General features: G+C 40.7%; 2 protein-coding genes across 2 annotated transcripts; both read right to left on the bottom strand.

Moving 5' to 3' along the window:
• Positions 1-261: 261 nt before the first annotated feature.
• CLEC5A (C-type lectin domain containing 5A) lies at positions 262-26,014 on the bottom strand. Its single transcript, XM_043968217.1, has 9 exons — positions 25,998-26,014; positions 17,068-17,255; positions 15,737-15,843; positions 12,572-12,640; positions 10,389-10,457; positions 9,447-9,515; positions 5,986-6,122; positions 2,924-3,030; positions 262-727 (listed from the first exon to the last, which is right to left on the bottom strand). Exons 3-9 carry the CDS (start codon positions 15,822-15,824, stop codon positions 613-615), a joined length of 654 nt encoding a protein of 217 aa, XP_043824152.1. The 5' UTR covers positions 15,825-15,843; positions 17,068-17,255; positions 25,998-26,014; the 3' UTR covers positions 262-612.
• TAS2R38 (taste 2 receptor member 38) lies at positions 24,583-25,551 on the bottom strand. Its single transcript, XM_043967552.1, has one exon. It carries the CDS (start codon positions 25,549-25,551, stop codon positions 24,583-24,585), a length of 969 nt encoding a protein of 322 aa, XP_043823487.1.
• Positions 26,015-26,864: the final 850 nt, after the last annotated feature.

Genomic DNA, 26,864 nt, shown 5'->3' with positions numbered 1-26,864 from the left:
GATTTGAACTCAGGTACTCCTGAATCCAGGGCTGGTACTTTATCCACTGTGCCACCTAGCTGCCCAGAGATTTTCCTTACTTTCTAATAGGCCACATCTCAGAACTATTGCGGCAACATTCTTGCTACTACCAATCTCTGCTTTGCCTCTGCGAGATGCCTGGATTTCTGTAGGCCTAGTGACCTAGAAAAGGATGACAGTCATTTTTTTCCTGTAATTCAGTCAAGACACAATTGGTATGGAAAAGTTTTTATCAGGCAATTAAAGAAAAGATAAAACAAAATAAAATATACAAGTTCAGGATGATCAAGTTTACAGAGAGCTAGAGAGAACCTACTGAATTTTTTCTCATGAATCTCTGCCTTCAAATCTCTTTTTAAAGTGTCTAAGTACTGGGCATTTCTGCCTATAACCAATGCCACCTTTTCCGGGTTTAGAGATGATGTGTTTACATCCTAGATGGCTTAGAAATTTCACAGGTGTTCCGCTGAGTGAAGAGGAGGTTTGAGAGGTTTTCCTCAGTTGAGGGCTCTTTCATGGCCTTGGTCTGTGTATTGTGGGAGGCATGTCCCTCTCTCCTCACCTTAGGGAGTCGTGCCAAAATAATGGGGATTACAAAGCTCTCTTCTCACATATCCATCGATGGGAAATCTCACATGATGACTTGTCTATGGTGGGACTGACCCCTATAGTTCCACAGTCAAAATTTGGCGGGTCATTTGTAATGCTGGGTGGAGAGAGAAGGGAAGGTCAGGATAGCTATATGATGATGGACTAGAGCCATGACCCAGGCTTGGACTGGGTCTCATTCTTAGGTGTTAAGCTTTTGCTTAGGCCACTCTACATAAACCTACATCTCCCCTGCCCTTTTCCTTTTTTTTTTTTTTTTTTTGTGAGGCAATTGGGGTTAAGTGACTTGCCCAGGGTCATACAGCTAGTAAGTGTTAAGTGTCTGAGGCTGGATTTGAATTCAGGTCCTTCTGAATCCAGGGCCAGTACTCTATCCACTGAGCCACCTAGCTGCCCCTTACTTTTCCAATAAACCATGGCCTTTGTCTCCTTTGAAACCCGGTTCAAAACTTACCTTCTCAGTCCACATGGACAAACATTTGTCTAAGTATAACGGGTGGTGTTCTAATTGTTTTGGAATTCAGAACACATTTTCCTGTAGAAACAATGTTAAAAATGGAGAGTAGGGTTCCTGGGATATACCACAAAAGCCTATTTAATGCATAATGTAGCCAAAATGTAGAAATAATTGTGCTAGCTTCAGTCTGGGGGCCTTGGGAAGGCAAGCATCCAGGAGAATGGAACAGGGAAGGAAGAAAAAATGGAGGAAGAAAAGGTGTATGGTTTGTCTTTGGCGCCTTTCCTTCTCCCTTTATGCAATCATCTCCTGCCAACTAGGGGACCCTTGCTTGGCTCCTAGTGGGCTTATCTGCTTCTGTCCTCCTGTTGCACCTCACTTAGGTTTGTGCTCCCCTGAAAAGTGGTCCCTGATCCAAAATAACCCACTTCTTCCATCAATCAGAGCTTTCATTCCACTGTTGTTCAACCATTTTCAATCATGTTTGACTCTTTGTTATCCCATTTGGCGTTTTCTTAGCAAAGATACTGGAATGGTTTGCCATTCCCTCCTCCAGCTCATTTTACAGATGAGGAAACTGAGGCAGACAGGGTTAAGTGACTTGCCTAGGGTCACACAGCTTGTAAGTGTCTGAAGCCAGAGTTGAATTCAGGAAAACATATCTTCCAGTCCTGGTACTCTATCCACTGCACCACCTAGTTGTCCCTCCATTCCATTATAGTCCATAATATTATCCAGATTTTTAGAAAGAATGCATTTTGAGCAAAGTGGTTCATGTAAACTTATAATTAGCCCCTTACCTCTTCCAGACCTAAAAGGCAATGTAACTCAAATGAATCTCTAATTGATGCAATTGTAGAAATCATAATAAAGTGAAGTGGAGAAACTCAGGGGGGGCAGTAATAATTAAAAATTTGGAGCAAAAAGACCACTGCCTGTGATCCTGCCCCTCTGTCAGTTCTGCTGAGCGGTTCCTGCTCTTCAAAAAATGTTTCTCCCACTTTTGAAACAACAAATTCTGGAAATTTTCCAATGACACCTATGGCTGCAGCAGCTAGACAATAAGAGTGGGCACATAGTTTAGAGAGGTAAGGGACAGGCAACAGCTATTTGTAGGTGGATGCTGAGACAGAGTTGGAAGGGACCTTCAGGGTCATATAACCCCATCGTTTCATTTTTAGATGGGGAAACTGAGATCAAGTGGCTCGCTCAGGGTCATAGAGATAGTAAATAGCAAATCCAGGATTCAAACCCAGGTCCTCTGACTTTAGATCCAGAGAGGTAGTGCAGTGATAGAGCACTGGGCCCTGGTTTAGGAAGAATTGAGTTCAAATTCATCTTCAGACACTTCCTAGCTATATGACCCTGGGCGAATCACTTAAGCTTTGTCTTCCTCAGTTTCCTCCATTGCAAAATAGGGATCATGATAGCACCCAACTCCCAAAGTTATTGTGAGGATCAGACGAGATAATTTTTTTGGGGGGGGGCAGGGCAATGAGGGTTAAGTTACTTGCCCAGGGTCACACAGCTAGTAAGTGTGAAGTGGCTGAGGCCGGATTTGAACTCAGGTTCTCCTGAATCCAGGACCATTGCTTCATCCACTGTACCACCTAGCTGCCCCCAGATGAGATAATATTTGTAAAGCTCTTAGAACACTGCCTGGCACATAGTAGGTGCTTAATGAATGCTTCCGTCACTGTGTCATGCTGGCTCAATATACTTCTGGTATATCATATGAATGAGGAAGATAAATTCTATGTCTACTGAGTAGTCCTTGACAGCCGAATCTTGGATCATGTCCTCTTTATTATGTCAAATGAAATCTCTACTACTTACTGGACCATGAATCCTGAGCCGTCAATCCACTGCCAGCTTTTTTGTGAACTCTGGTATCGAAGGCCAATGAAATATACCTCTGAACCAGCTCTCTCCCGGAGAAAATTCTGTAAAGGAAATTAGGCCAATACAACACCAAGTCTCACTGCCCCAGACTAAGACTATAGACGTGACTTTCCCTTGTACACAGAGGGGTTATTTCTCACTTTTACGGGGAATTCAAATACCCACTAATGAAAGGGACCAGCATTGTGCAGAAACCAAATCAGTGAATAATTCAGATCAACAACAAGAACACTTTGAAATAGGTTGATAAATGTACCCTCCAAGAAGCCACCCCCCCCAAACAGTAACAAAACCAAGAAGCAACAACATTATTTTCTGGTTCAATCTGTTTCCTGGACATATCCTAAAAGAAGACAGCCTAGAGTGATATAAAAATGTGCAAATAATTAAGAAAAAAAGATAATCAATATTCTACTGCAAACAGGGTTCAGATCCAGGGTCTGCTATTGGCTAGTTATCTCTTGGGCAAGGCATCAAATTCTCAGGATCTCAGTCTCTTTACCTGTAAAATGAGGGAGAGGGTCTTGGCATATAATGAATATCCTGAAGAGATATTGAGTACAAGTGTAGAATTTAGGTTCATAAAATGAGTGCTGGGGCAGCTAGATGGCGCAGTGGATAGAGCACTGGCCCCGGAGTCAGGAGTACCTGAGTTCAAATCCGGCCTCAGACACTTAATACTTAATAGCTGTGTGACCCTGGGCAAGTCACTTAACCCCAATTGCCTCACTAAAAAAAAAAAAATGAGTGCTAAGAGGATCCTTAGAGCTTATCCGCTCACACTTCCTTATTTTATAGATGATGAAACCTCAGTTTAGAGAAATCAGTGGTTGACTCAAAGTCACACTGTGTATAGTAGAGTTTGGATTTGAACCCAGATCATCTCTCTACTTTCCTATCTCTCTTCTTTTCGCCTTTTCCACATTAATTCTCTCCCTCTTGCTATAGGAGAGCAACTAACCCTTAGAAACAAGCCTTTTACAAAGCATCTTTCTTTCAACCCATCATTCACCAGTCATCCTCTTCAGTCCTGCTCTTCTGTCACCCCATCCTAGGAATCACACTATCATGGACTCTTAAAATTGTGAAGGGCTTCAGAGGCCATTGAGTCCAACCTCCAGGAACAATATCTCTGTCAAGTGGTCATTTGTTACTGTTTTGTTTTGTTTTGTTTTTTGGCAGGGCAATGAGGGTTAAGTGACTTGCCCAAGGTCACACAGCTAGTAAGTGTCAAGTGTCAGAGGTCGGATTTGAACTCAGGTCCTCCTGAATTCAGGGCCTGTGCTTTATCCCATCTGTTACTGTTTGCTGTTCAGTCGTGTTCAACTCTGTGATGCTATTTGGAGTTTTCTTAGCAAAGATACTAGAATGGTTTGCCATTGCCTTCTCCAGATTAGTTTACAGATGAGGAAACTGGGGCAAACAGGGTGAAGTGACTTGGCCAGGGTCACATAGCTAGTAAGTGTCTGAGGTTGGATTTAAACTCAGGTCTTTCTGACTCCAGGCTGAATGATCTGCCTACTGAGCCACGTAGGTGCCCCAAATGGTCATCTGGTCCCTTCTTAAAGGTCTTCAGTGACAGTGAGAATGCCTGCCAGTGATCAGTGTTTCTGAGGTTTATTCTTCGAGGAAGTGGGAGGTTTAGAATAAAGACTGTCATTCAAAGCCCTTTGTAGCTCTCTTGCTCCCACCCCTCTACCTTTCTAGTCTTCTTATACCGTATACTCCCCAACACTAAGTAGTCTTTGATCTCGTGACACCAGCCTCCATCTCCCAAGGCTGTGTTCACTGGTTGACCCTCCACCCCAGAAATGCTCTCCCTCCTCATCTCCATCTGCCTCCTGGCTTCCTTCAAGTCCCAGTTAAAATCCCCCCTTCTACAGGAACCCTTTCCCAGCCCCTCTTAATTCTTGTCCCTGATTGATTATTTCCAAATTATCCTATAGATAGCTTGTTTGTACATCCTTATTTGCATACTGTCTCCTCCACTAGACCATGAGCTCCCTTAGGGTAGGGAATGTCTTTTGCCTTTCTTTGTATCCTCAGTGCTTAGCACAGTGCCTGACACATAGTAGGTGCTTAATAAATGTTTATTGAGTGACTGACTGAGGTAAGCAGTCAAACTGTAGAATCAACTTAAAAGATCTTAGGTTTAGGGATGTAAGGGAACCCTTGAGACCATCTGTTCTAACTCCCTCATTTTACAGATGAAAATACTGTAGGCAGTAACTGTTAGAAATAGGACTACTCAGTGTTCTTCCATGCCTCCCTTTAAAAAAATTTCCCTTTTATTTTATTTAAATTAACAAGCATTTATTTTCTCTCCCCATGCAGAAAAGAAAAAGATAAAAAGAAAAAAAAACCAAAAATGCTTAATTAAGCTAAGTTGTTCGTCCTTCATTTTTGAAGAGGACCAATGACATTATGGGGTGATGCTTGAATTAGATTTAAGTGAAGCTGAGTTTTACAGAATCATCAACCTCACCCTCTCTTCCAGAGTCATCAAAGTCCAGCAGCAAAACAAAAGTCAAGACAACTGGTGATGATTTGTGAGGCATCAGATTATCTTGGTATATTAGATGTCTGACCAAACCCTTAGCACTCTGTAGAGCATGCTTCAGCTTCCTACGTTGCCATTGGAACAAATTGTTGTCATTCACCCATTGTAGTACTCTTTCTACTATACTGGGTAGCCTTTCAAGTGACCTCTCTGATCCTCATATTCTTTTCCCTCTTAATCTCCAGCTCCAGCTTGAATGCCCCTCCCACTTCCTCTTGGTAGCTGGATGTACCCCTAGAATCCCAGGACCACTGTCTTCCTTAAAAGAAAGAGGCTAAACACTGGAAGTACCACCCTATTCACTGAACTTGGTGTGCACACCTGAATGGGGTAAGGAGTCAGGTTCTCAGTCCTGCTCCAAGAGAAAGTACTTTCATCCTAGCCAGGGATCTAGAATGGTGTTCTTTTCTTTCTTCTTATAGTATGATATTCTCACCTGCTCCCCTTCGTTGTTGATAATTGCCAGTGTAGTTCCTTCATTAGAGCACCGGGTCTGACTATTGTTCCAGTTTTCTTCATTGGTAGAGAAGAAATAGCATCTCCCCATATAAAAATCCCACCGAATGGGGCAATCTGGAGGATGAAAAAAAAAAAAGGGAAACTTTGAACAAGCAGTGGTTTGGGATGAGGATGATCCATTAGGTTCATGAAAAATTGGATGAATAAAACAAATAGCGAACAAAATAAGGGAAAATTCATACCATTTAATAGCACATATCTGTTATTGTAGACATTTCAGTATTAACTTTTTTTCTTTATTGCTGTCTGAACTTTTTAAGTAAATTGTAGGTTCATTGAGAACAATGACATTTTAGTATTTGGTGCTTTGCACATTGTAATTGCTTAATAGATGTTTGTCGAATTGTATATTATTGTCTCCCAACCCCCACCAACCAGCATCTAACAAAGTCTGGAAGTGGTGTATATAATTGTTAGGAAGGCAAAGAGCCCGAAATTACTTTAGAAAGCCTCCCCCCTTCCCCTTCCCAGTAGTCCAGGTGCTAAGTGTGAAGGGCTTGGATTTACACAGAGGTAGTAAAAATGGAAAGGGATAGACAGATGCCAGAGGCATTTTGCAGAAAGAATGAAAATGACTTAGTAATTGATTAGCTATAGGGATTGAGGGAAAGGAACGCTCAAAGAGATCTGGAGAGTGGGAATGATGGTACCATTGACAGAAATAAATAATTTGGAAGAGGGAATTTGATTTCATGAGATTGATCAGTTTAGTTTTGAATAGACTATGTTTGAAGTGACAATGGGCCTTAAAATGGAGACATCTTAGGAAGATAGGGGAGAGGAGATTTTGTGAGAGGTTGGGAAAGGAGGGGGAAGAAAAAGGATAAGGAAAGGAAAGGGGGAGTCAGGAAAGATAAAGGGGAAAGATCTTGAAGTTTGTAATGCAACAGAAAGATTACAGAGAATAAGTTCAGAGAAAAATCCATTGTATTTTTTTTTTTGTGGGGCAGTGGGGGTTAAGTGACTTGCCCAGGGTCATACAGCTAGTAAGTGTCAAGTGTCTGAGACCAGATTTGAACTCAGGTCCTTCTGAATCCAGGGTGGGTGCTTTATCCACTGTGCCACCTAGCTGCTCCAAGTCCATTGTATTTTATAAGAAGGAGGAGGTCAGTGGTGACCTTGAGAATAGTTGTAATAGGACATTCTGGATGGAAGCCAGATTGTAGAGGTTAAAGAGACATTGATTGGTGAGTGAATGGAAACATTGGCCTAGTTCACTAGTTCAGGAAGTCATCAAATAATAATTAACCTTAAACTTCCCTCATCCATAAACATATCTACTATCCCTTAATAGGCAGTATGGTACCTCTTTAGTCGTGGAGAGAGCATTCAACCCGGATTAGGGAAACTGGTTTGATTCTTGGGTCTGATACTTACCATAAATCCAGTTTAACTTCTCTGCTTCAGTTTCCTCAAATGTAAAATGATTAAATGGTTAAATGACTATTTTATTAGTAATCTCCCTCTTCAACTTTGTCTTCTAGCTTCCTTGTAGACTCAGCTAAAATCCCACCTTCTGCAAGAAGCCTTTCCCAATCTCCATTAATATAGTTTCTTCCTTCTAAGATTACCTCTAATTTGTCTTTTCTCTAGCTTATTTGTACATATTGGTTTGCATGTTCTCTCTCCACCAGACTGTGAGCTTTTTGAAAGTAGGAGCTGCTGTAATCCCAGTGTTTAGCATGGAGCCTGTGACATAACAGGTGCTCAATAAATGCTTGTTAACTTGACTAACTAATACTTCTTGTTATTGTTTTTGCGGGGCAATGAGGGTTAAGCTGTGTGCAGCATCACACAGCTAGTAAGTGTCAAGTGTCTGAAGCAGGATTTGAACTCAGGTCCTCCTGAATCCAGGGCTGGTGCTTTATATACTGTGTCACCTAGCTGCCCCCTAATGCTTGTTGTTCAGAGCAAAGTGTTTTGTGAACCTTAAAGTGATATCAAGCGATCTATGATTATCTTCCTAATTATCCCAAGAAAAACTTCCAAACAACCAGTAACAAATAGCCAAAGAGCTCTAGGAGAAAGGAGGAAGGAGGGAAAGTTTGGTCTATTAAGGTATGTGTATACAATCCCTCTCTTTTCCCTGGAAAGAAAAAAAAATGTTTTCTTTTTCACTTACTAATTCATTTCTGAGAAGTTGTATGTCTGTATTGATTCAGGTGATTTGGTAGACTCGGAAAGTGATTTCTACCTTTATACTTATTATAATTGAATTCTACAGTGATGAAATAACTTGGATACTATTCTTGAGTTTATTAGAATAAAATTACATTTTTAGTTTATAACAAAAAGCTTTTTCCTCTCCCTAAATTGACTCTCTTCTCTAGTACTTGAGGTAATCTTGGTTCCTCTGATGAGGGACAGTAAACAGAACTATGATGATATTTTATTGGTACTATCATTGTAAGGTACTATGTTCAGTAGTTGTTGCTGAGTCATTTTTCAGTCATGTCAGACTCTTCATGATCCCATTTGGGATTTTCTTGGCAAAGATACTGGAGTGGTTCACCATTTCCTTTTCCCACTCATTTTACAGATGAGGAAAGTGAAGCAAACAGGGTTAAATGATTTGTCCTTTCCAGTTTTCCCTTATAATCTTGCCCTTGGAACTGCCTGTGTAATGTAGCACTTTATACTTATTATTCACTGAAATTCAGTGAATTGATGTACAATCTGCTCCTCTGTCTCTAATCTATATGGACATGTTCAGTACAAAATTAAAAAAAAAGTAAATTCAATGAACTTCTAGTGACTATATTTGATTCACAACTTTGTTATCTATTAGCTCTTTGAGTGTGGGAAAGGAGATAATTTTATAGTCACAGATTGAGATTTAGAGTTTAAAGGTACCTCAAAGGTCATTAAGCCGAATTCCCTTTATTATGCAGATGAGAAACTGGAACCCAAAGAAGTTAAATGACTTGTCTAAGTTCACAGAGGAAATAAGTATCAGAACCAAGATTTTCATTCCAAATCCAGCGCTCTTTACACTGTGCCATGTTTCTTCTCTGGACCTCAGTTTCCTCATCTGTCAGATAAAGGGGCCGCCCCATATTGTCTCTATGGTCCTTCCAACGATGACATTTTATGATTCTACAATGGTTTTGCTCTCTTTAGAAACTGTCATTCCTGAATTTCTTTGTCTTCTTGCCTGTCTGTCTTGCTCCCTAATTTCTTACATAGAAAGAGGGAAGGAAGAGAAACAGAGAAGGAAGGAGTGAAGGAATGAAATAAGGGAGGAAGGGAGGAAAGGATGAAAACAGGAGCATCAGTAACCTGACCATTAGAAGAAAATATATCAGAAAGGGGATATTGCTAAGTCATCTATAGTCCAGACCATTGAAGCCAAGTGGTGATGGTTCCCCTGGAAGTTACCTGTTCCGGTTTTCTCTGGGGTGGTATATCTGAAGTTCCCTTCAGAGGTGGCAGGGGAGATCGGTGGAACTGCAAACAGAACCAGTTGTTGGCCTTGACCCTGAAGAAGACCAGTACTCAAATCTTGGCTTTTCTATTTACTACATATGACCTCTCTGAGCCTCAATATTTTCTAATATCCTTATCTATAATGAGAGAGCTGGAGGTCTAAAGTTCCTTCCTGCTCTAAATATGCATGTCTTTCAAAACCCATCTCAAGAATCATCTTCTTCAAGAAACGTTCCGCCCCCATCCCACTGACAATCTTTCTTTGAATTTCCTCTGCACTTTACTAAGAGTACTGGGTTTTGTGCTTCATAGTTATTTTGCATCTTTATGCTTAGTGTTCTATTTGAGTGGTTGGACTGTGCTTATTTTGTACCCCCTGCAGCGTTGCTATAGCAGGGAGTGGCAACTGTTGACAAGTGGAATGTCAAAGTTCCAGTCCCTTGTTTTCTGGTTCACAAGGCTGAGGATGCTCTTGAAATGTCAAAAAAGGGACAAGATGTGGAAGATGGTGGTGGTAGCTGGTCAGCTGGTTTATGTGTCACTGAAAATAATACAGGCTAAACTTCACATACATTTGGAATTGTAGAGTGCTTTACCTAGTGCATATTCAAAAAATGTTGAAACAGGGTGGCAAGGAGTGAGAGAATGAAGTCAGGGGAGGAAGGGAAGGGAATGGAAGGAAAGAGAGGGCAAGGGAAGAAAGGAAGAAGGAGGAAGAGAGAGAAGGGAAAGAGAGCAAAGAACAAGGGAGAGGAGAAAGAGCAGAATTTGAAAACATGGGTGACAGTGACTGGACAATTAGGAGAGTAGGATGTCATGAAGGTGACAATGGGAAGAGGTCACCAAGAGGTCAGACCATTGAAGTCAGGTGGGGATGATCCTCCTAGAAGTTACCAGTTCTGCTGTTTTCAGTGGTGGAGTGTTTGGAGTTCTCTTTAAAGGTAGTGGGAGATGTCCAGGGCACTGTAAATAGAATAGTTGGTCTTAGCCCTGGGCTCAATTCTGCACTTTCTTGTTTTTTATCAGTATTTCCCTAGAGAGGTTACTGACCTCTACAGACCTCAGTTTCTCCATTTGTGATGAGAGGATATGAAACTCTAATATCCCTTCTAACTCAATGTTCTGTGAACTGTCCCCCCCCAAACTCAGCTTAAGAATTGGCATCTATAAAAAAGCTTTTTTAGGTGACCCAGGCCTCATCCCTACCCAGGACAGATCCTTTCTTTGAATTTCTTCAGCACTGTGCTTCCCTAGTCAGTACCACATTATCATTTATTGATTTTTGTCCTCTAGGTATGTCACATCTCAATATTACGTCTAGCATCCCAAATTTATGCCTAGTGTTATTTCTAGTAAACCCAATATACCATCTTTCCATTTTCCTTATCTCCTGATTCTTTCCCTGGCACATATAACCATGCCCAGGTCTCTCTAATCTTTTCTTCTCTTTTTTTTTTTTTTGGTGAGGCAATTGGGGTGAAGTGACTTGCCCAGGGTCACACAGCTAGTAAGTGTCAAATATCTGAGGCTGGATTTGAGCTCAGGTCCTCCTGAATCCAGGGCTGGTGCTTTATCCTCTCTAATCTTTTCTTAAAAAATTACTTCTTGGTAGTTGATGAAATGAATCCATTTTTTTTTAGTTTTAAGTCCTATCTTGGAATCAGTCTCATGCTGCTGCTGTTGTTGTTATTGTTGTCAATCAGTTGTTCAGTAATATATGACTCTCAGTGACCCCATGGACCACAGCATGTCAATACTGCCTCTTGGGTTTTCTTTTTCTTTTTCTTTTTTTTTCAGGGCAATGAGGGTTAAGTGACTTGCCCAGGGTCACACAGCTAATATGTGTCAAGTGTCTGAGGCTGGATTTGAACTCAGGTTCTCTTGAATCCAGGGCCAGTGCTTTATCCACTGTGCCACTTAGCTGCCCCCTCCTCCCTTGGGTTTTCTTGGCAAAGTTTCCATTGGATTAAGGCAAATAGAGATAAATGACTTGCAGAGGGTCACACAACTAGTAAATGTCTGAGGCCATATTTGAACTCAGGTCTTGCTGACTTCAGGCCCATTGCTATATCCACCAAGTCACCTAGCTTCCCTCTTTTAAATTTTTTTTAGTTTAAATTAAATTTTTTGATACATCCCTTTAAGGGACAACCCTATGTCTCTTTCTCTACAACCAAACTTCTAGAAAGGGTCTTCAATGTTCAGTGTTTCTCAACTCTCATTTGTCTAACTATTAGACCCTCATTCTTCTCCTATCTATTATGTGTGGGCATCTTTCAAGGCTTTATCTTGTATCTTCTTTTATCTATCTTACAGGGAGACCATTAGCTCCCATCTCTTCACTTACCACTTCTAATCTATCTTAATCTCTCTTCTGTACTTCAGTTCAATGATACTACTTACTGTACAACAATGATAATGATACTAGTAGTATTAAGGACCAGCATTTATATTGGACTGTCTAAATGTTTCCTTTTATTCTCACAACAACCCTTTGTGGTAAGTCCTATTATTATCTCCATTTTACAGTTGAGGAAATTGAAGTAGAGGTTAAATGCTATCCATTAGGTCACCTAGCTTGAATCTCCTGTAATCATCTCAAGCTCAAAATATGCAAAATGGAATTTATTATATTTTACCCCCAATTTATCCTCTTCCCAAATTTCCCTATTTCTGTTGGAAGCCACCATCTGGTCAGCTACTTGGGTTCACAACCACAGTGACATCCTCATTGAGAGGGGAGGAAAGTCTACCTTTCTCTCACCATCCACATATAATTAGCTGCCAAGTCTTATTGATTAACCTCCAAATATCTCTCCCATCCATCCTCCTCTCTTTTAAACAGCCATTACTTTAGTTCAGAATCTCATTCTGTCTGACTTGGACTATAGAAATAAGCTTATAATTTCCCTCCCTGCTCCATGTGTCTCCATGTGTCCCATCTCCAAGAAAAAAAAAGAGGATGACAATGGAGTGGGGCTAAAAGAGGAAGAAACTTGACAATCAGTAAAGAAGACTGTCAGGAAAGATAATGGGAAGAGTCCACTGAGAGGCCAGTACATTGACAGAGACATTACCTGGTGTGCTTCTTTCTGTGCTGGTGGAGTTGGGGCTCTCTTTGAAGACAGGAGGGAATATCTGTGGTACTGGAGACAGAGTTGGCTGTTAGCATCAACCCAGAAAAAATCTTCTCCAATTATTTAAATAACATGACTCAACTCTGCTGTCTTATGTGTTTCTCTCTGTCTCTGTCTCTGTCTCTCCATCTGTCTCTCTGTCTCTCTCTTTTAAAGGTAACAGCTCAAGCCTCTTTGTTTTAGTCAAAGGATTAATGGGTGTTGGGGATCTATTGTGACAAACCAGAGACTCTCAAATATTTTTCTTTGTTCCTCTTTCACTTCCCACGCAAGGACATCTACTATGCTACATGACCAGCCACATCCTTATTCCCTTTTCATCTCCTCAGGCACGGCATTAGATCTTACAGCTGAAGAAAAATGAGGGGAAGGCAGGAAAATGGGAAAATTCTGAATGGGGAAGTAAATTTGGTCCTTCTTACCATTGTCAGCCATGGCCACCACCAAACATCTCCTCAGTGTGTGACTGATTCAGACCCTACAACTCCTTTGCATTACTTCCCATTCTGAGTATTCCAAATACCAATTTGAAAACAGCCAGGTGGGGAGGCTGAATTTGTACACAATCTGGAGATTCTAAGCCTTCCCACTGTCCTAGATAGAGCAAAGCTTTCCTATGAGAGAAAGGGGGCTGTTTTTTTTCTTTTTCAGTCCAAATTAAATCTTCCCAGTGAAGGAGTCTGGGGATGCAGGTGGTGGTAAGGATTTCTCTTCTTCAATCCTATCCAATGCCACCAGAATTTGTTAAGTGCCAATTTTGTGCTAGATTTGGGGGACTCAAAGGCAAAACAAATAGTCCCTCCCCTCAAGGAGCTTACATTTATTGCTGTAGACATTGGGTTTCTATAGAAGTAGCAGCAATAGACTAAGACCTTGGATATAAACCCTTCAGTAGCCTGACAATTTGAGGATTTGCACTGGGGCAGATTATTCCATCCTGCTAAAATATGATTATTCTAACCGGACACAATAGAGGACACCATGCATCTGTATGGTTGGGGAATTTTAAATTTCATTAGTCAGTGAGTGGCAGCATAGAATAGTGAAGAGAATGTAGAACTTCAGTCAGGAGAGACCTGGGTTTTAATCTCACTACCTGTATGACCCTGGGCAAGTCCCTTTACGTCTTCAGATTTTGGTTTCTTCACCTATAAAATGTGTGTGTGTGTGGAAGGCGGGTTGGGGGTGGTCGGGTGGATCTTAGGCCAGATGATCTCTAGGGTCCTTTCCAATTCTAAATCTTAAGGTCCTAAATTTTACTCATATAAATATGTTTCCTCAGTATGGGAATTCCTGGTGTGCTAATTTTTTTTTCCACAGATGCAGATTATATCTATTCCATAAATTATAATCTTAAAAATTTCCTGAGGCTTGAGAGATTAAAAAATGATAATGCTGATAGCTAAAATTTAAACAGTGCTTGAAGGTTTTTAAGCACTTTACACATATTATTTTATTTGACCCCCAGGGAGGTAGGTGCTATTATTGTTCCCATTTTATACATGAGGAGACTGAGACTGAGACAGGTTAAAAGTCTTGCCCTGGGTCACACAGCTAGTAAGTGTCTGAAGAAGACTCCATGTTCAGCTCTTTATCCCCTATGTTTTATGGCCTCTCTTACTTAAGGATGAATAATAGAAAATTGTTTATATATATAATGCAAATTCATATCCATTTTTGATCCGCTAACTCAAGGAATCTTTGCAATGGGCTGGCGTCCCTTATCTCCATGAGCTTATTTGAAATTGTCCATCTAGGATGGATCACTCTTAGTTCTTTGAGGAGAAGGACATTTCTTTGTATCTCTCTCAGTTCTTAGCACAATATCAGGAATGTAAATATCACTAAATATTTGCTAATGGATGGTTTCTTCCTTTCCTTTATTAGTTAATTAGTACTTATTAAGCACCTACTATGTGTCGGGGCCCTATGCTAAGCATTGGGGATACTAGGAAAGACCAGAGACAGTCTCTGCTCCCAGAGAGCTCACAGTCTAATGAGGGAGACAGTGTGCAAAGAACTATATACAAACAAGCTATCTTCAGGATAAATTGGCCATAATCAACAGGAAGGAAGGCACTTGTATGGGAGGGAAATGAGGAAAAGTTTGTAGAAGATAGGATTTTCTCTGGGAAACCAAGAGGCAGAGATGAGGAGGAAGAGCAATCCAGGCAAGGGGGAGAACCAGAGAAAATGCCTGGAGCTGAGATAATGATTATCTTGTTTGAGGAACAGCTTGTGCCACTACACTAAAGAGTACACGATGATGTAAGGATGATATAGGAAGGGTCCACATTGTGAAGGCTTTAAATGCCAAACAGAGGATTTTATATCTGATCCTGGAGATGATAAGGAGACCTTGGTGTTTATTGAATTGGGGCAGGAGGTGTTATATGCCTTTACTGTTCCAGAGCTCTTGGGGTGGCCAGACACAGGGGACGAGAGTTCTAGATTGGGTAAGGAGCGCAGGCTGCCTCTTGCGCAATTTGTGACTCCAAGTAACCTTTCCTTCCTCTTTTCTTCCTTCATTGGGTTTGGAATGGAAGCTTTGGCATGTGAGGAAGACGAGAGTTATAGTATCTTGCTTCTGCACTTACAAGAAGACCCTCCCTCACTCAAGATGCCTTTTATACCATAACTCTGAGTATATAAGAATGCTTTGCATCCAAAGTCATCACTCACATCACACCCCCTGTCTACTTGGTGTTATACAGCCTTTTGTCTAACAAAGTTATCATACCCTATGATATGGGTGTCCTAATTGCCTTACACCAGTTGTTTAATTGGCTAATATTGGATCTTCAAAATTCATGAAAGAAAAACAAAAACTGCTTTAACCCCAATTGCAAAGATAAATAGAGAGAATGGAAGGTATCAGTATTTGGGATCTGAATTACCTGGTCTTGTTGTCTACACAGCCTTAATTTATTGAATTCTTTTCTTCATTCCATCCAGTATTGACCTAGACCTGTCTTGCCTAGTGGAGGCATTAGCAGTTTTGCTGACCGTTCAAGAGGCGAAGGACTGGACTTGACCTATATACCCAGGCTCCCATTCCCAGGGGAGGGGCATGGATAAAGGAGAAGGGGTGGGAGGGTAACTTACGATAAAGGAGAAAAAAGGTTGTGCCAACAGCTTTGACAACCACAACAATGGCCACGGAGATGACCATGTGCCAGTTTACACAGGCCATAATAAATCGTGTAGGGGGCCTGCATGGAGGATAAGGAGAGAAGTGTCATTAAGTATACTGCTATTTATTTCAGTAGGAGCTTTCCTGCACAGAGATCTCTGAAAGTTGTAGGGGACAAGCAAGATAGACATAGAGATGGCATCTCTGTCCTCATAGAGTGCCTTTAAACCCCTCTCTTATTGCACTTCTGCCATTCCTCACCTCCACCCCCACTCCACCTTTCCTAATTGAAGGGTAGAGATTAGGGACTTTCCCAAACCCCTTTATGGCCCCATCTTCACAGTGTGCAGTATTTAAATGGTTTTCAGTTGAAATTTCTGTCTGAAAAAGAATACTTACATTTTGAAAACCTAGTCTAGGCTCTAGAATAATACCCCAGCCCACAAAACACTTCATCTATACCTGTGGTCATAGCCTCAAAACCTTTGGAAATCTAGGCTCCTCAAATGCAAAAACTAAAAGTTCCACGGGGACAGAACAAATAGGAAAACAAAATTCAAGAATCTATTGTTTGCAAGAAACACATCTTGAATATACATATAGTTTGAAAATGAAAGGCAGGAACATTGTGTGATGATCAGCTGTGATAGACTTAGCTCTTCTCAGCAATTCAATGATCCAAGACAATTCCAAAGAACTCATGATGGATGATGTTCTCCACATCCAGAAAAAAGAGCTGTGGATTCTGAATGCAGATTGAATCATACTGTTTCTGCTTTTGTTTTTTGAGGTTTTTCCCATTTGTTCTGATTCTTCTTTCACAACATGACTAATGCAGAAATATATTTAATGTGACTGTACATATATAACATATATCAGATTACTTTCTGTCATGGGGAGGGAGGGGAGAGGGAAGGGAGAGAGGAAGAAAAATTTGGAACTAAAAATCTTATGAAAACAAATGTTGAAAACTCTACATGTAACTGAAAAATAATAAAATACTTTTATGATTAAAAAAAGAAAGAAAATGAAAGGCAGGGTCAAAAATTGACTGCATCAGAAGATTTCAAGAGAGCATGAGTTGTCATCAGGCTACCAGAAAAAGGAAAAATGAAAATTCAAAGTATCAAGAGAGTTAGGAAAATGGCGCAGTATATTTAAGGAACCGTTAAATCAATTCTGTGTATATGTCAGATGAAATAGTGTCTAAATTCATAAAGGAAAATTTAACTGCATTGTAGAAAGTACCCTGACAGATTCAGAAGGAAGCTGAAGTTTTGTAAAGGAAAAAAGATAGACTTACCCAATGCCTCCCCCGGGGAGGCAGCCTGTACTGTGCTGTGCTCAGAAAAGGGACCGACCCTCAGGTGAGCTTGGGTCTCTGGGCAATTCCAGACCTCTGATCTTCTCTATTAGGATGCCTCCTCTGAGACCTTCTCTTGGTCTTGGCAACATCCCTTGCTTCCTGTGCCTCTTCCTCTTCTTTTGGGGCTTTTGGGGGTGGAAAGAAAGGGGGAGGCTGGCTGAGGGGGGGAGGAGGCAAAAAGTTTTGTTTTTACCCTGGCAAGCAAGTGGAGGGGGGGAAGTACCCACCAAATGGATGAAGAAAGGGGCCCACATGCTTGAATCATGCTGTTGCAACCTTACCCTGACTGTTTTGAAAAGAAATCCAGACATATTCACTGAGGTTTGTAGGCTTTTGCCCACGTGAGACATGGAAGACTACTTTCCTCAATTCATGTGAATTAAAAGTGACTCCAGTCTGGCCAGGGCTAGAGTATTGGAAAGATACATTTATACATATATGTAAGTGAGTTTTCAATATGCTACCAGTCAGACTGATGTTTTAAGGGACACTGCAGTGAGATTTGAGGAAGTCTGGTAGCTTGGGGGTGGGATAGGGAATGTAAGGAAGTGACAAAAAATAAAAGAAATGAAGTTAGAAATCATGACTGATTGAGTCAGTGAGGGAAAATGACCTCATTTCTCTTGCCCTCAGTTTCCTCATTTGAAGGCAGTTACGTGGTATAGTGTATAAAATGCTGGACTTGGAGTCAACAAGTATTCACATTCTCCCTCAGACAGTGGCTGTCTTAACCCTGAACAAACCAGTTAACCCTTTCTCAGCTTCAGTTTCTTCCTCTGTGAAACAGGAAAAAGAATAGCACCAATATCACAGGATTATCGTGAGGATCAAATGAAATAACATACATAAAGGTCTTTGCAAACAAACAGATATATAAATGTTGGCAATTATTACTAATGACAATAGTATTAATTATCAAATGAATTATATTATTCACAATACTAATAGCAACAGCAACATCATGATACTGGGGTAGGTGATCTTTTAAAAAAAATAAATCTCATTCTTTTTCAATATGCCACATCGTGCCTTTTCTTCTTTCCTCCCACCTTGCAAATGAGAAAGAAAGAAGGCAAAAATTCATCGCAAATAGATAAAGTCAAGCAAAACCATTTTTCACACTGGCCATTTAAAAAATTTTCTCATTCTACACTCTAAGTCCTTCACTTCTCTATCAGGAGGCATATTTTGGTCATTATTTCTTTGAAATCATGGTTTGATCATTGAATAGATCCAGATTCCTATATATTTCAAAGTTGTTTGTCTTTACAATTTTGTTATCATTGTAGAAATTTTTCTGCTTCTGCTCACTTCCTTCTATATCGGTTCATACAAGTTTTCCCTTCCATCACTTCTTTTTCCCCACCTAGGGCAATGGGGGTTAAGTGACTTGCCCAGGATTGCACAGCTAGTAAGTGTCAAGTGTCTGAGGCCGGATTTGAATTCAGGTCCTCCTGAATCCAGGGCCCGTGCTTTATCCACTGCACCACCTAGCTGCTCCCACTGCACCACCTAGCTTCCCCCATCACTTCTTATAGAACAGTAGTTCCATTGCATTTCTATACCATGATTGTTCAGCTATTTCCCAATTGATGAACACCTCATCAGTTTCCAATTCCATCACAAAAGACCACAAAATATTTTTGGATTTAATCCCCACTTAATCTACCCTTCCTTTTATTATCCTTCTCCCTTTTCTTATTTCTCTGTTGAGTGAAATGTATTTCTGTTCCCAACTGTGTGTGTATATGTATTTATGTGTCCTTTCCTTCAAGTGTCAGACATTCCTCCCCTCCCCTCCTACTTTGCATAGTCTGAAATATGATATCTAAGCTTTTTTTTGTCATGCCTTTTAGGTAGTCCAATGAATCTTAAAAATTATGTCTCCTTGATCTGTTTTTTCAGGTTAATTTTTTAAACTACATTTTCTTTTATTTCTTCAGTCTTTTGATTATGTTATTTTTTTGTTTCACAGAGTCCAGCTTCTATTTCATTGCAATTTTTAGGAAGTTTATTACTTGGTAGCGTTTTGTACCTTTTATACCAAGCTGTTAATTCTTTTTCTAATTTTTCTTCTATAGCTTTTGTTCCCTCCCCACCATTTTTCCTCTAGTAGTCTCACTTCATTTATTAAATTATCTCTTTAAGAATTAAAAAAAGCCCCAACCCACTTCTTGCTTCATCTTTTCCCGATATTGTAGTTGAATTTGTGCTTAAGCTATGTTCTTCTCTATTGGTTTTCTTATAGATGTTTTGTTGTCATCTTAATTTATGTCTTGAGCATTCCTGTTACTTCCAAGAACAGATTTTTATGGTGGGATTCCTTTTTTAAAATTTGCTCATTCTTATCTATTTTCTGACTTCAGACTTTATTAGGTCCTGTTAGGTTCTGTGTACTTCCAAAGGGAATATCTAGGCTTGTTCTGCTATTTTCTTGGAGATACTAAATATTTTGCTATCACAGAATTTCAAGTACTTAGACTTGGGACCTGTAAGCTTTCATTTCTTCCAAAGTAGTATGATCTGGAGCAAAGTCTCTTGTTACATCCCTGGTCTTAACTCAAAAAGTTCCTGACATGGGTTTGGGGCTGATTGACAGGCCTGTGGGCTTATCCCATTAGAAATTTTAGTAGATTGCTGTTGGACTCAGTCACTATTTGCCAATTGCAAAGTTCTGCTGGTTCTGAGTGGCAGAGCTGTAGGCTTCCCTTTGGTAGGGGATTCCTATCCTGGTTTTTTCTCTTTGGGATTTAAACTTGTCTGGAAGCTGGACCTGAGACCCTACTCTGCTCCTGGGGCCTAAGACACAGGGCTGCTATTTGCTTTTTGTTTGTTTATTTGTTTGTTTGTTTGTGAGGCAATTGGGGTTAAGTGACTTGCCCAGGGTCACACAGCTAGTAAGTGTTAAGTGTCTGAGGCCGGATTTGAACTCAGGTACTCCTGACACCAGGGCCGGTGCTCTATCCACTATGCTACCTAGCTGCCCCTGCTATTTGCTTTTGAACTTACTCCTTGCCCAGCACACAGCTTGAACCCAAATCTGCTCCTCATCCTGAATGCCAACCTGAGGGACAGATCCATTCCTCAGCCTACCATTTATGACCCCAAACTTGATAGTGAGTGACAGACCTGACAATTGTCATCTGTTCTTGTACCCTACTCAAATCTGGGTCCCTCTATACTGGATCTAAGACCTCTTCTTGCCCAGTGCACTGCTTCTCTCCTGCTCTGGAATGCTCTAGGTATACGTCTTCCTACACCCTGCACCAGTGTCCTCTTGCCTGTCTGTCTCCCTATGCTGGCCTGGACTAAAAAAATGTCTATGATGTTTTTCTTTAATTTTCAGGTTAGGGTTCAGTCAGGTACTTTTTCTAGATATGCTTGGAGGAGGTTTTTTTGGTTTGTGAGGTCAGGGTAGGAGTAGCTTGCTATATTTTTTACTATTCTAGCATCTTGCTTCTACCTCCTCTGACCTATGTAGTCTTTCAAATCACTTCAAATTCTAATAAATGTCTATGGTTCTACATCACTCATTTGTTGTTTCTCAACATACAGCATTTGTCTTGGGCTGCCTTTACCAGAAAAAGGGAGTATCTTTTTAGAAAAATTCAGGGGAAGAATTCAAGAGAGTTGAGAGAGTTTGGGTAGCTACAAAACTTAGAATTATACTTGAGATACTTAAGAGATACTTAGAATTATACTTGACGTTCAGATGGACAAATTTTTTATTTTTTAATGATTGGAAGAACTCCAGAAATGGACTAGTGTTAGAGGTAAGTATGAGCTATAAAATGGCCTTGAATATAACTGTAAGCAGCCTGATTTTTAAATTTAAACTGTACTTTACTAAAAGAATGACACTGCTCTTACAAGGAGAGACCTTATATGGAAATAACCCCTTAGTGTACTAAAACAATCTTTGTGAGCTAACTTGCTGATAGTGTGTATGTCCCTTGATATTGCAGGAGAAAGTATGAAAGAGGAGAACTGGAGGAGACACAAGACAGATCAGGGTAAGGAGAAGAAAGGAAGAGCTAGATCTCATGTCTACAGAACAGTGTCTCTTGGGTGGTTCTATCAGAAAATGTGCCTAATGTCTGGAGCTCTCTCTCTCTTTTGGGCCTTCCCTGTATCCAACCATTTATTCTTTTTCCTCAGCATTTAGGCACCTATTTTTACGATATGTGTGTGTGTGTGTGTGTGTGTGTGTGTGTGTGTGTGTGTGTGTGTATAGTATACACACTATATCTCTATCTCTATCTCTATCTATCTATCTATCTATCTATCTATCTATCTATCTATCTATCTATCTATCTATCTATCTATCTAGACCTAACTTTGAGGAATTGCTGTCCCAGGGGCTGGTATATTGCCACTATTAGTGCCTGTCCTGTACTATTCTGTCCCCAATCATTTACTTGGAGTCATATTGGGTAAGCCTATCTCTAATGAGGGGTGCTCACACTTTTTGGCTGAAGTCCTATTCCCCATATATTCAATTATAATAAATTAGATTATAGCTCACATCTTGAACTTTCCCAAAAAGGAAGAGTTAAAAAAAGAGGTACACAATATCCAAGATGAATCAGGTAAGGGACAAGTGATTTATTCCCCCACACACACACACTCACACTCACACACACATACACAGAATGCAAAAACATAGAATATTCACAATGTGTGCATTTGACCAAATCAAATATATAACAAGATTCAGTAACTTAACCTATAACAACTGTTACAATATGCTGGTATACGGATATTTAAACTTTATCAGAACAAAAAAAGGAGTCTGTGAGACGGCCAGTTAGGATTTTGACATTTCATCTCAGTTGGACACCATGTGAACAGTTTCTCATATATGTCTGCCAGTAAAACAGCCTCGGGTCATCCTTTTGCTGGTTGGTGTCTATCTTCTGAAAGGAAGGAGCTTCCCTTGCAGTCAATCAATGCTGCTTTGATGGAAGCTGCTGTTTGGTGGATATTACTATACACATAGACCTCCTGACCTCACAAAGTCACAAAGTCCCCTCCTGGCCTGTTCATTTCCTTCCAGAGGTTACTGCTCAGTCACATCTTTTGGCAAAACTTGGGGTATACAAGACTTGAACAATGCTTAATCTTCCTTTAGGACATTTCCTTAAGTACCTTCTGGATTAAAGGAATTTGGATAAGCCTTAAGAGGGAAATGGACTTGCTTGTGTCATTCCTCATCTAAAACTTTGGAAGAACTTGAGGCATAAATTACACACACACACACACACACACACACACACACACACACACACACACACTACACAAACACACATACACATACACACACATATATATATATTTAAACATTATGCATAAGTGAATATTTTTACTTTTTATTTATTCATTCATTCATTAGTCCTTTCCTTTATTCGTGTGTATGAGTGTCTATGCATGTAGGCTAGCTCTTCTATCAAATTGGAAGATCCCTGAAGGCAAGAACCTTATGATTCTGTTAAAAATGATGAGATTTGGGAAAGATTGTACAATTGCCACAGAATCAGATACTTTCAAATAAATGTAACAGGACATTAGTTTTTGTTCTTATTATGCTTCAGAAGACACAATTTGATCCATGTTAGAAGGAGATTCTGTCTATCACACACTGGAAATGACACAATATTATTCCACTGCTCTATTTTTTCCAACCCAGAAACAAATTCAGGCTAGAGGTGTTACTCTGCCTGTTTAAATTGCCCATCAAGCTTTCTTTGTGTTCTTGTAAGACTCTCTTCTTTTGAAGATCACCCTTCTCAAAGTCCTTCCTGATTCCTCTACTTCTCTCCTTTCTCGTATTATCTGGTAGTTACTTATCTGTTCAGAGGATTATAGATATGGAAAAGCAAATTAATCAATACCTTCACTATAAGATGAAATCCGGATGCCTGAGAACGTGAAACTAGTAAATGACAGATCTGGTATTCAAACTCAAGTCCTCTGACTTCTCATCCAGTTTTTTTGCTCCTATACTCTTTTGTGCCTCTTATTAGACTGGAAGCTCTATGAAGATAGGGACTGGTTCTCTGTTTTCTTTTTTCTTTACTTTGTACCCATAGCATCTAACATATTATCTTTTTTTTTTGGCAGGGCAGTGGGGGTTAAGTGACTTGCCCAGGGTCACACAGCTAGTAAGTGTCAAGTGTTTGAGGCCGGATTTGAACTCAGGTACTCCTGAATTCAGGGCCGGTGTTTATCCACTGCACCACCTAGCCGCCCCGGAAAGGAAGAAAGTTTTTTTTTTTTTTTTTTTTTTTGCAGGGCAGTGGGGGGTTAAGTGACTTGCCCAGGGTCACACAGCCAGTGTCAAGTGTCTGAGGCCAGATTTGAACTCAGGAACTCCTGAATCCAGGGCCGGTGCTTTATCCACTGCGCCACCTAGCTGCCCCCTAACATATTATCTTAAAATAGTATGTGCTTAATGATTAAAAAAAAATTGAATCCTGACTTGGGTGCATCCTGGAGAATTTGTCGGGTAAGGGGGGAAGATTCTCACCTGTGTTATACAGGAGAAGAAGACATAGAAATGAAGAAGCTTCTTGTGATAGGATCAGTTTCTACCAGACTTACTCATTATCCTGCCATGTATGTTACACTAATTCTTTCCCTAAAAGGCAAGCAAGTCATCTCGAAGAAGCTGCAAAGTGGTTGATGTGGCTTTCTGGTGATCGTGGGCCATGTTGACATGGTGAACTTTCCCTTTCTCTTTGGAATTTGCCCCCAGGCCCCATCTTGTCAGAAACCAGGCCCCCATACCATCTCCTCAACATGCCACCCGGTATCTACCTCCTGCTTTATAGTTGTTCTTTATGTATTGTCTTCCCCCATTAGATTGTAAGCTCCTTGAGGGAAGAGACTCGCATTTATATCCCTAGCATTTAGAACATTTAGCTGGGAACATAGTAAGCATTTAATAAATGCCTTATCTGTCTGACTGTCTGTCTATCTAATCCATTTATCATCTGTCTCTATCTCATTTATCCCAACTATTCTATCCATCTATTCCATCTATCTGTCCACCTACCCATCCATCTATTTCATTTATCTGTCTGACCTAAGGGCATAGAAAAGCAAATTGGGAGTGAAATCAGGTGTGGTGAACAGACTGTTCACTGACCAAATAGGTTTCTATTGAGAAATAGGGTTTGAGAGTAAGGGATGGAGGCAGCTTATCTATCAAAACTAAGTGCTATAATTTTTTGTTGAATATCTTTTCTACTCTATGGCTAAATAACCCTGCTTTTGTTAACTATTGAATAACCCAATAGTATCTGATTTCATTCTAATAATGGAATGAAACGACCAGGGGACTGGCCTGAATGAGGCCTAGCCCATGATCCTCTTGCAAGGTCAAACGGTATAAATCCAGGTATAGGAATCACCTACCCAGGTCTCTCAAAATCTAGTCCAGAACTTCTCCCACTAGCCAATACATGCCTTTAGAAAGCACTGAATAAGATGCAAAATGCTTTTGAGAGCTCTTTTCAACTTGGTATTGCTGAGAATCAGAATGATTGAGTGCACTGAGGGGGAAGTGGCCATTAGCCCCACACACACCATCACCCCAATCTTGTTGGAAATCAGTAAGGTCAGGGGGACGGCAGCTATTGAAGCCCCAAATCCTATTGCATAGAGAAAAAGGAAGGAAATCAAAGACCGAAGGGCTGCGACGTGGGCCTCCAGGCTGGGATCTCCAGAGCCAGTCGTCTGGGCCACCATTGTCCTCATGTGTCTTCCCAGGGAGATGATCAGGATGGCAGAAGATGCCAGGAAAAGCACAAAAGGAAGGATGTTGCCCAAATTGCAAAGAAGGTAGAAGTAGAAAAAACTTAACCTTTCCTTCATGATTTTCTCTGTGTTGTTCCCAGGGAGCGAAACTGTAGAGTTGGAGTAGAATAAACTGAAATGTTTCCATATACAAGGCATGACACTGACCCAAGGGAGAGTCAGAGAGCCCAGGAGCAGCTGAGGGGTAACCATGAGGAGCCAGCCTTTAAACCACAGTAGGAAGGAGTGCGAGACTCGGGCAATCTTTGCACAGTAGAAAATGCTAAGCCAGGTGGCGAGCCAGAGGCTGACTTGGTTGACAAGCATCCAGAATAGGATGATGGTTTTGTACTTGTTGCTCAATGGTTCTCTCATCACTTGGAAATGAGTGAGGTAAATGGCATCCAGAAAGAGCAGACCCTGTAGGAAGATCCGAGAGGTACCAAGGCTTAGCAGCAAGAGGTCGCTTATGGACAGCTTGTGCTTCCTCACCAGGTCCCAGGCATTCACCAGCACTATGAAGCTATTGCTGAGGATCCCTACTGCCAACTCCAGGATTGAGAAGAAAAAATAGATCCACTTGATTTCATAGGACACTGAGATGGCCGGGGTCAGAGAGGCCATGTTGTCTCTTCTCTAGGTGGATAACCCCAGGTAGAATGAACAGAACAGCTTTAACCGGCACAGCATGAAACAAAGTCGGGGGGGGGTACTGTCTAACTTGGGAACTACTCCTTACAACTTTGGCTTACTCTCTCCCGACCTGGAAATTGGGAGGGGGGATAGTTTAAAAAGATGTGGTAAGGCCAGGTGGCACAGTACACAGATAGCTGAACTCAGAGTCAGGAAAACCTGAATTCAAATACTGCCTCAGATACTTAGAAAATTGTGTGATCCTGGGCAAGTCATTTAACCTCTCTGTCTCAGTTTCCTCACCAGTAAAATGAGAGGGTTGAGAGGTTGAATTTAGTCACCAAGGTCCCTCTTAGTCCTAAATCCAAGATCCCACAAAGATGGAGAAAAGCACACCTCTAGAATTTTCATTAGGGTATAAAATGTTTTGATTTTACCTTTCCTCTTTTCGCACAGACCAGGCTCTGATGTCCTTCAGATCTTCAGATGCCACCTCCCAGGTGATGTCAGCACTTTTATCAAATCAATGTGCTACACAGGATACAGTTTTCCCAGAAGACCCTGGCATGGGGATGCAAATAGGAGTGCATCTTGATTTCCTAAGTCCATCTGTGCATGTGTCTATTAGATAAGTACATGTGGAAAAAAAAAATTGGAATTTGCTTATGTATTCTCTTGGGAGATGGCAGGATGCAAAGCAAGTGCTCTGGGAGAACCTGATATGAAACGGTATCCCTGGTCATTTGCATGCTTTTCATTAGGTCCAGGATTTTCTTTTTTACTGGAAGATAATCACCCTATGATTTAGATTAGAATTTTCTTTGGGGGGGGCGGGGAGTGCAGTTTATTGGCACAGTGGATACAACATGGACCCTGGATTCAGGAGGACCTGAGTTCAAATCCGGCCTCAGACACTTGACACTTACTACCTTTGTGACTCTGGGCAAGTCACTTAACCCTCATTGCCCTGAAAAAAAAGTAAAAAGAAAGAAAAAAGAATTTTCTTTGGGGCTCTATTGGGAAACTATAGGGCTTGGAGGCTCCCTCTTGTGGCTGTAGGATGTCATCCTTTTATCTACCTCTCAGGACTTTGCAAGGAGTGTTTTGTCAACTTTAAAGCAATGAAGGTTGGTAGTATTAGGGTTTAACCAAATAAATAAGCTGAAAAGCCCACTTCTAGGACAGTGTTCTTGAGTGCATTTTTTAAAAATTGTAAAAGTATTTTATTATTTTTCAGTCACATGTAGAGATAGTTTTCAACATTTGTTTTGATAAGATTTTTAGTTTCAAATTTTTCTCCCTCC

Source organism: Dromiciops gliroides, chromosome 5, assembly GCF_019393635.1.
Source record: "Dromiciops gliroides isolate mDroGli1 chromosome 5, mDroGli1.pri, whole genome shotgun sequence".
Lineage (NCBI taxonomy): Eukaryota > Metazoa > Chordata > Mammalia > Microbiotheria > Microbiotheriidae > Dromiciops > Dromiciops gliroides.
Note: the sequence above shows the minus strand (reverse complement) of the source record. Positions and strands in the feature narration are given on the sequence as shown.

Coding starts and splice junctions, on each gene's coding strand:
- TAS2R38 (XM_043967552.1), bottom strand. CDS start 25,551: ATGGCCTCTCTGACCCCGGCCATCTCAGTGTCCTATGAAATCAAGTGG.
- CLEC5A (XM_043968217.1), bottom strand. CDS start 15,824: ATGGCCTGTGTAAACTGGCACATGGTCATCTCCGTGGCCATTGTTGTG. Junction 10,458..12,571: donor CACAGAAAGAAGCACACCAG/GTAATGTCTCTG, acceptor TTCTATTTACAG/TGCCCTGGACATCTCCCACT. Junction 3,031..5,985: donor TCAACAACGAAGGGGAGCAG/GTGAGAATATCA, acceptor TTTCCTTTACAG/AATTTTCTCCGGGAGAGAGC.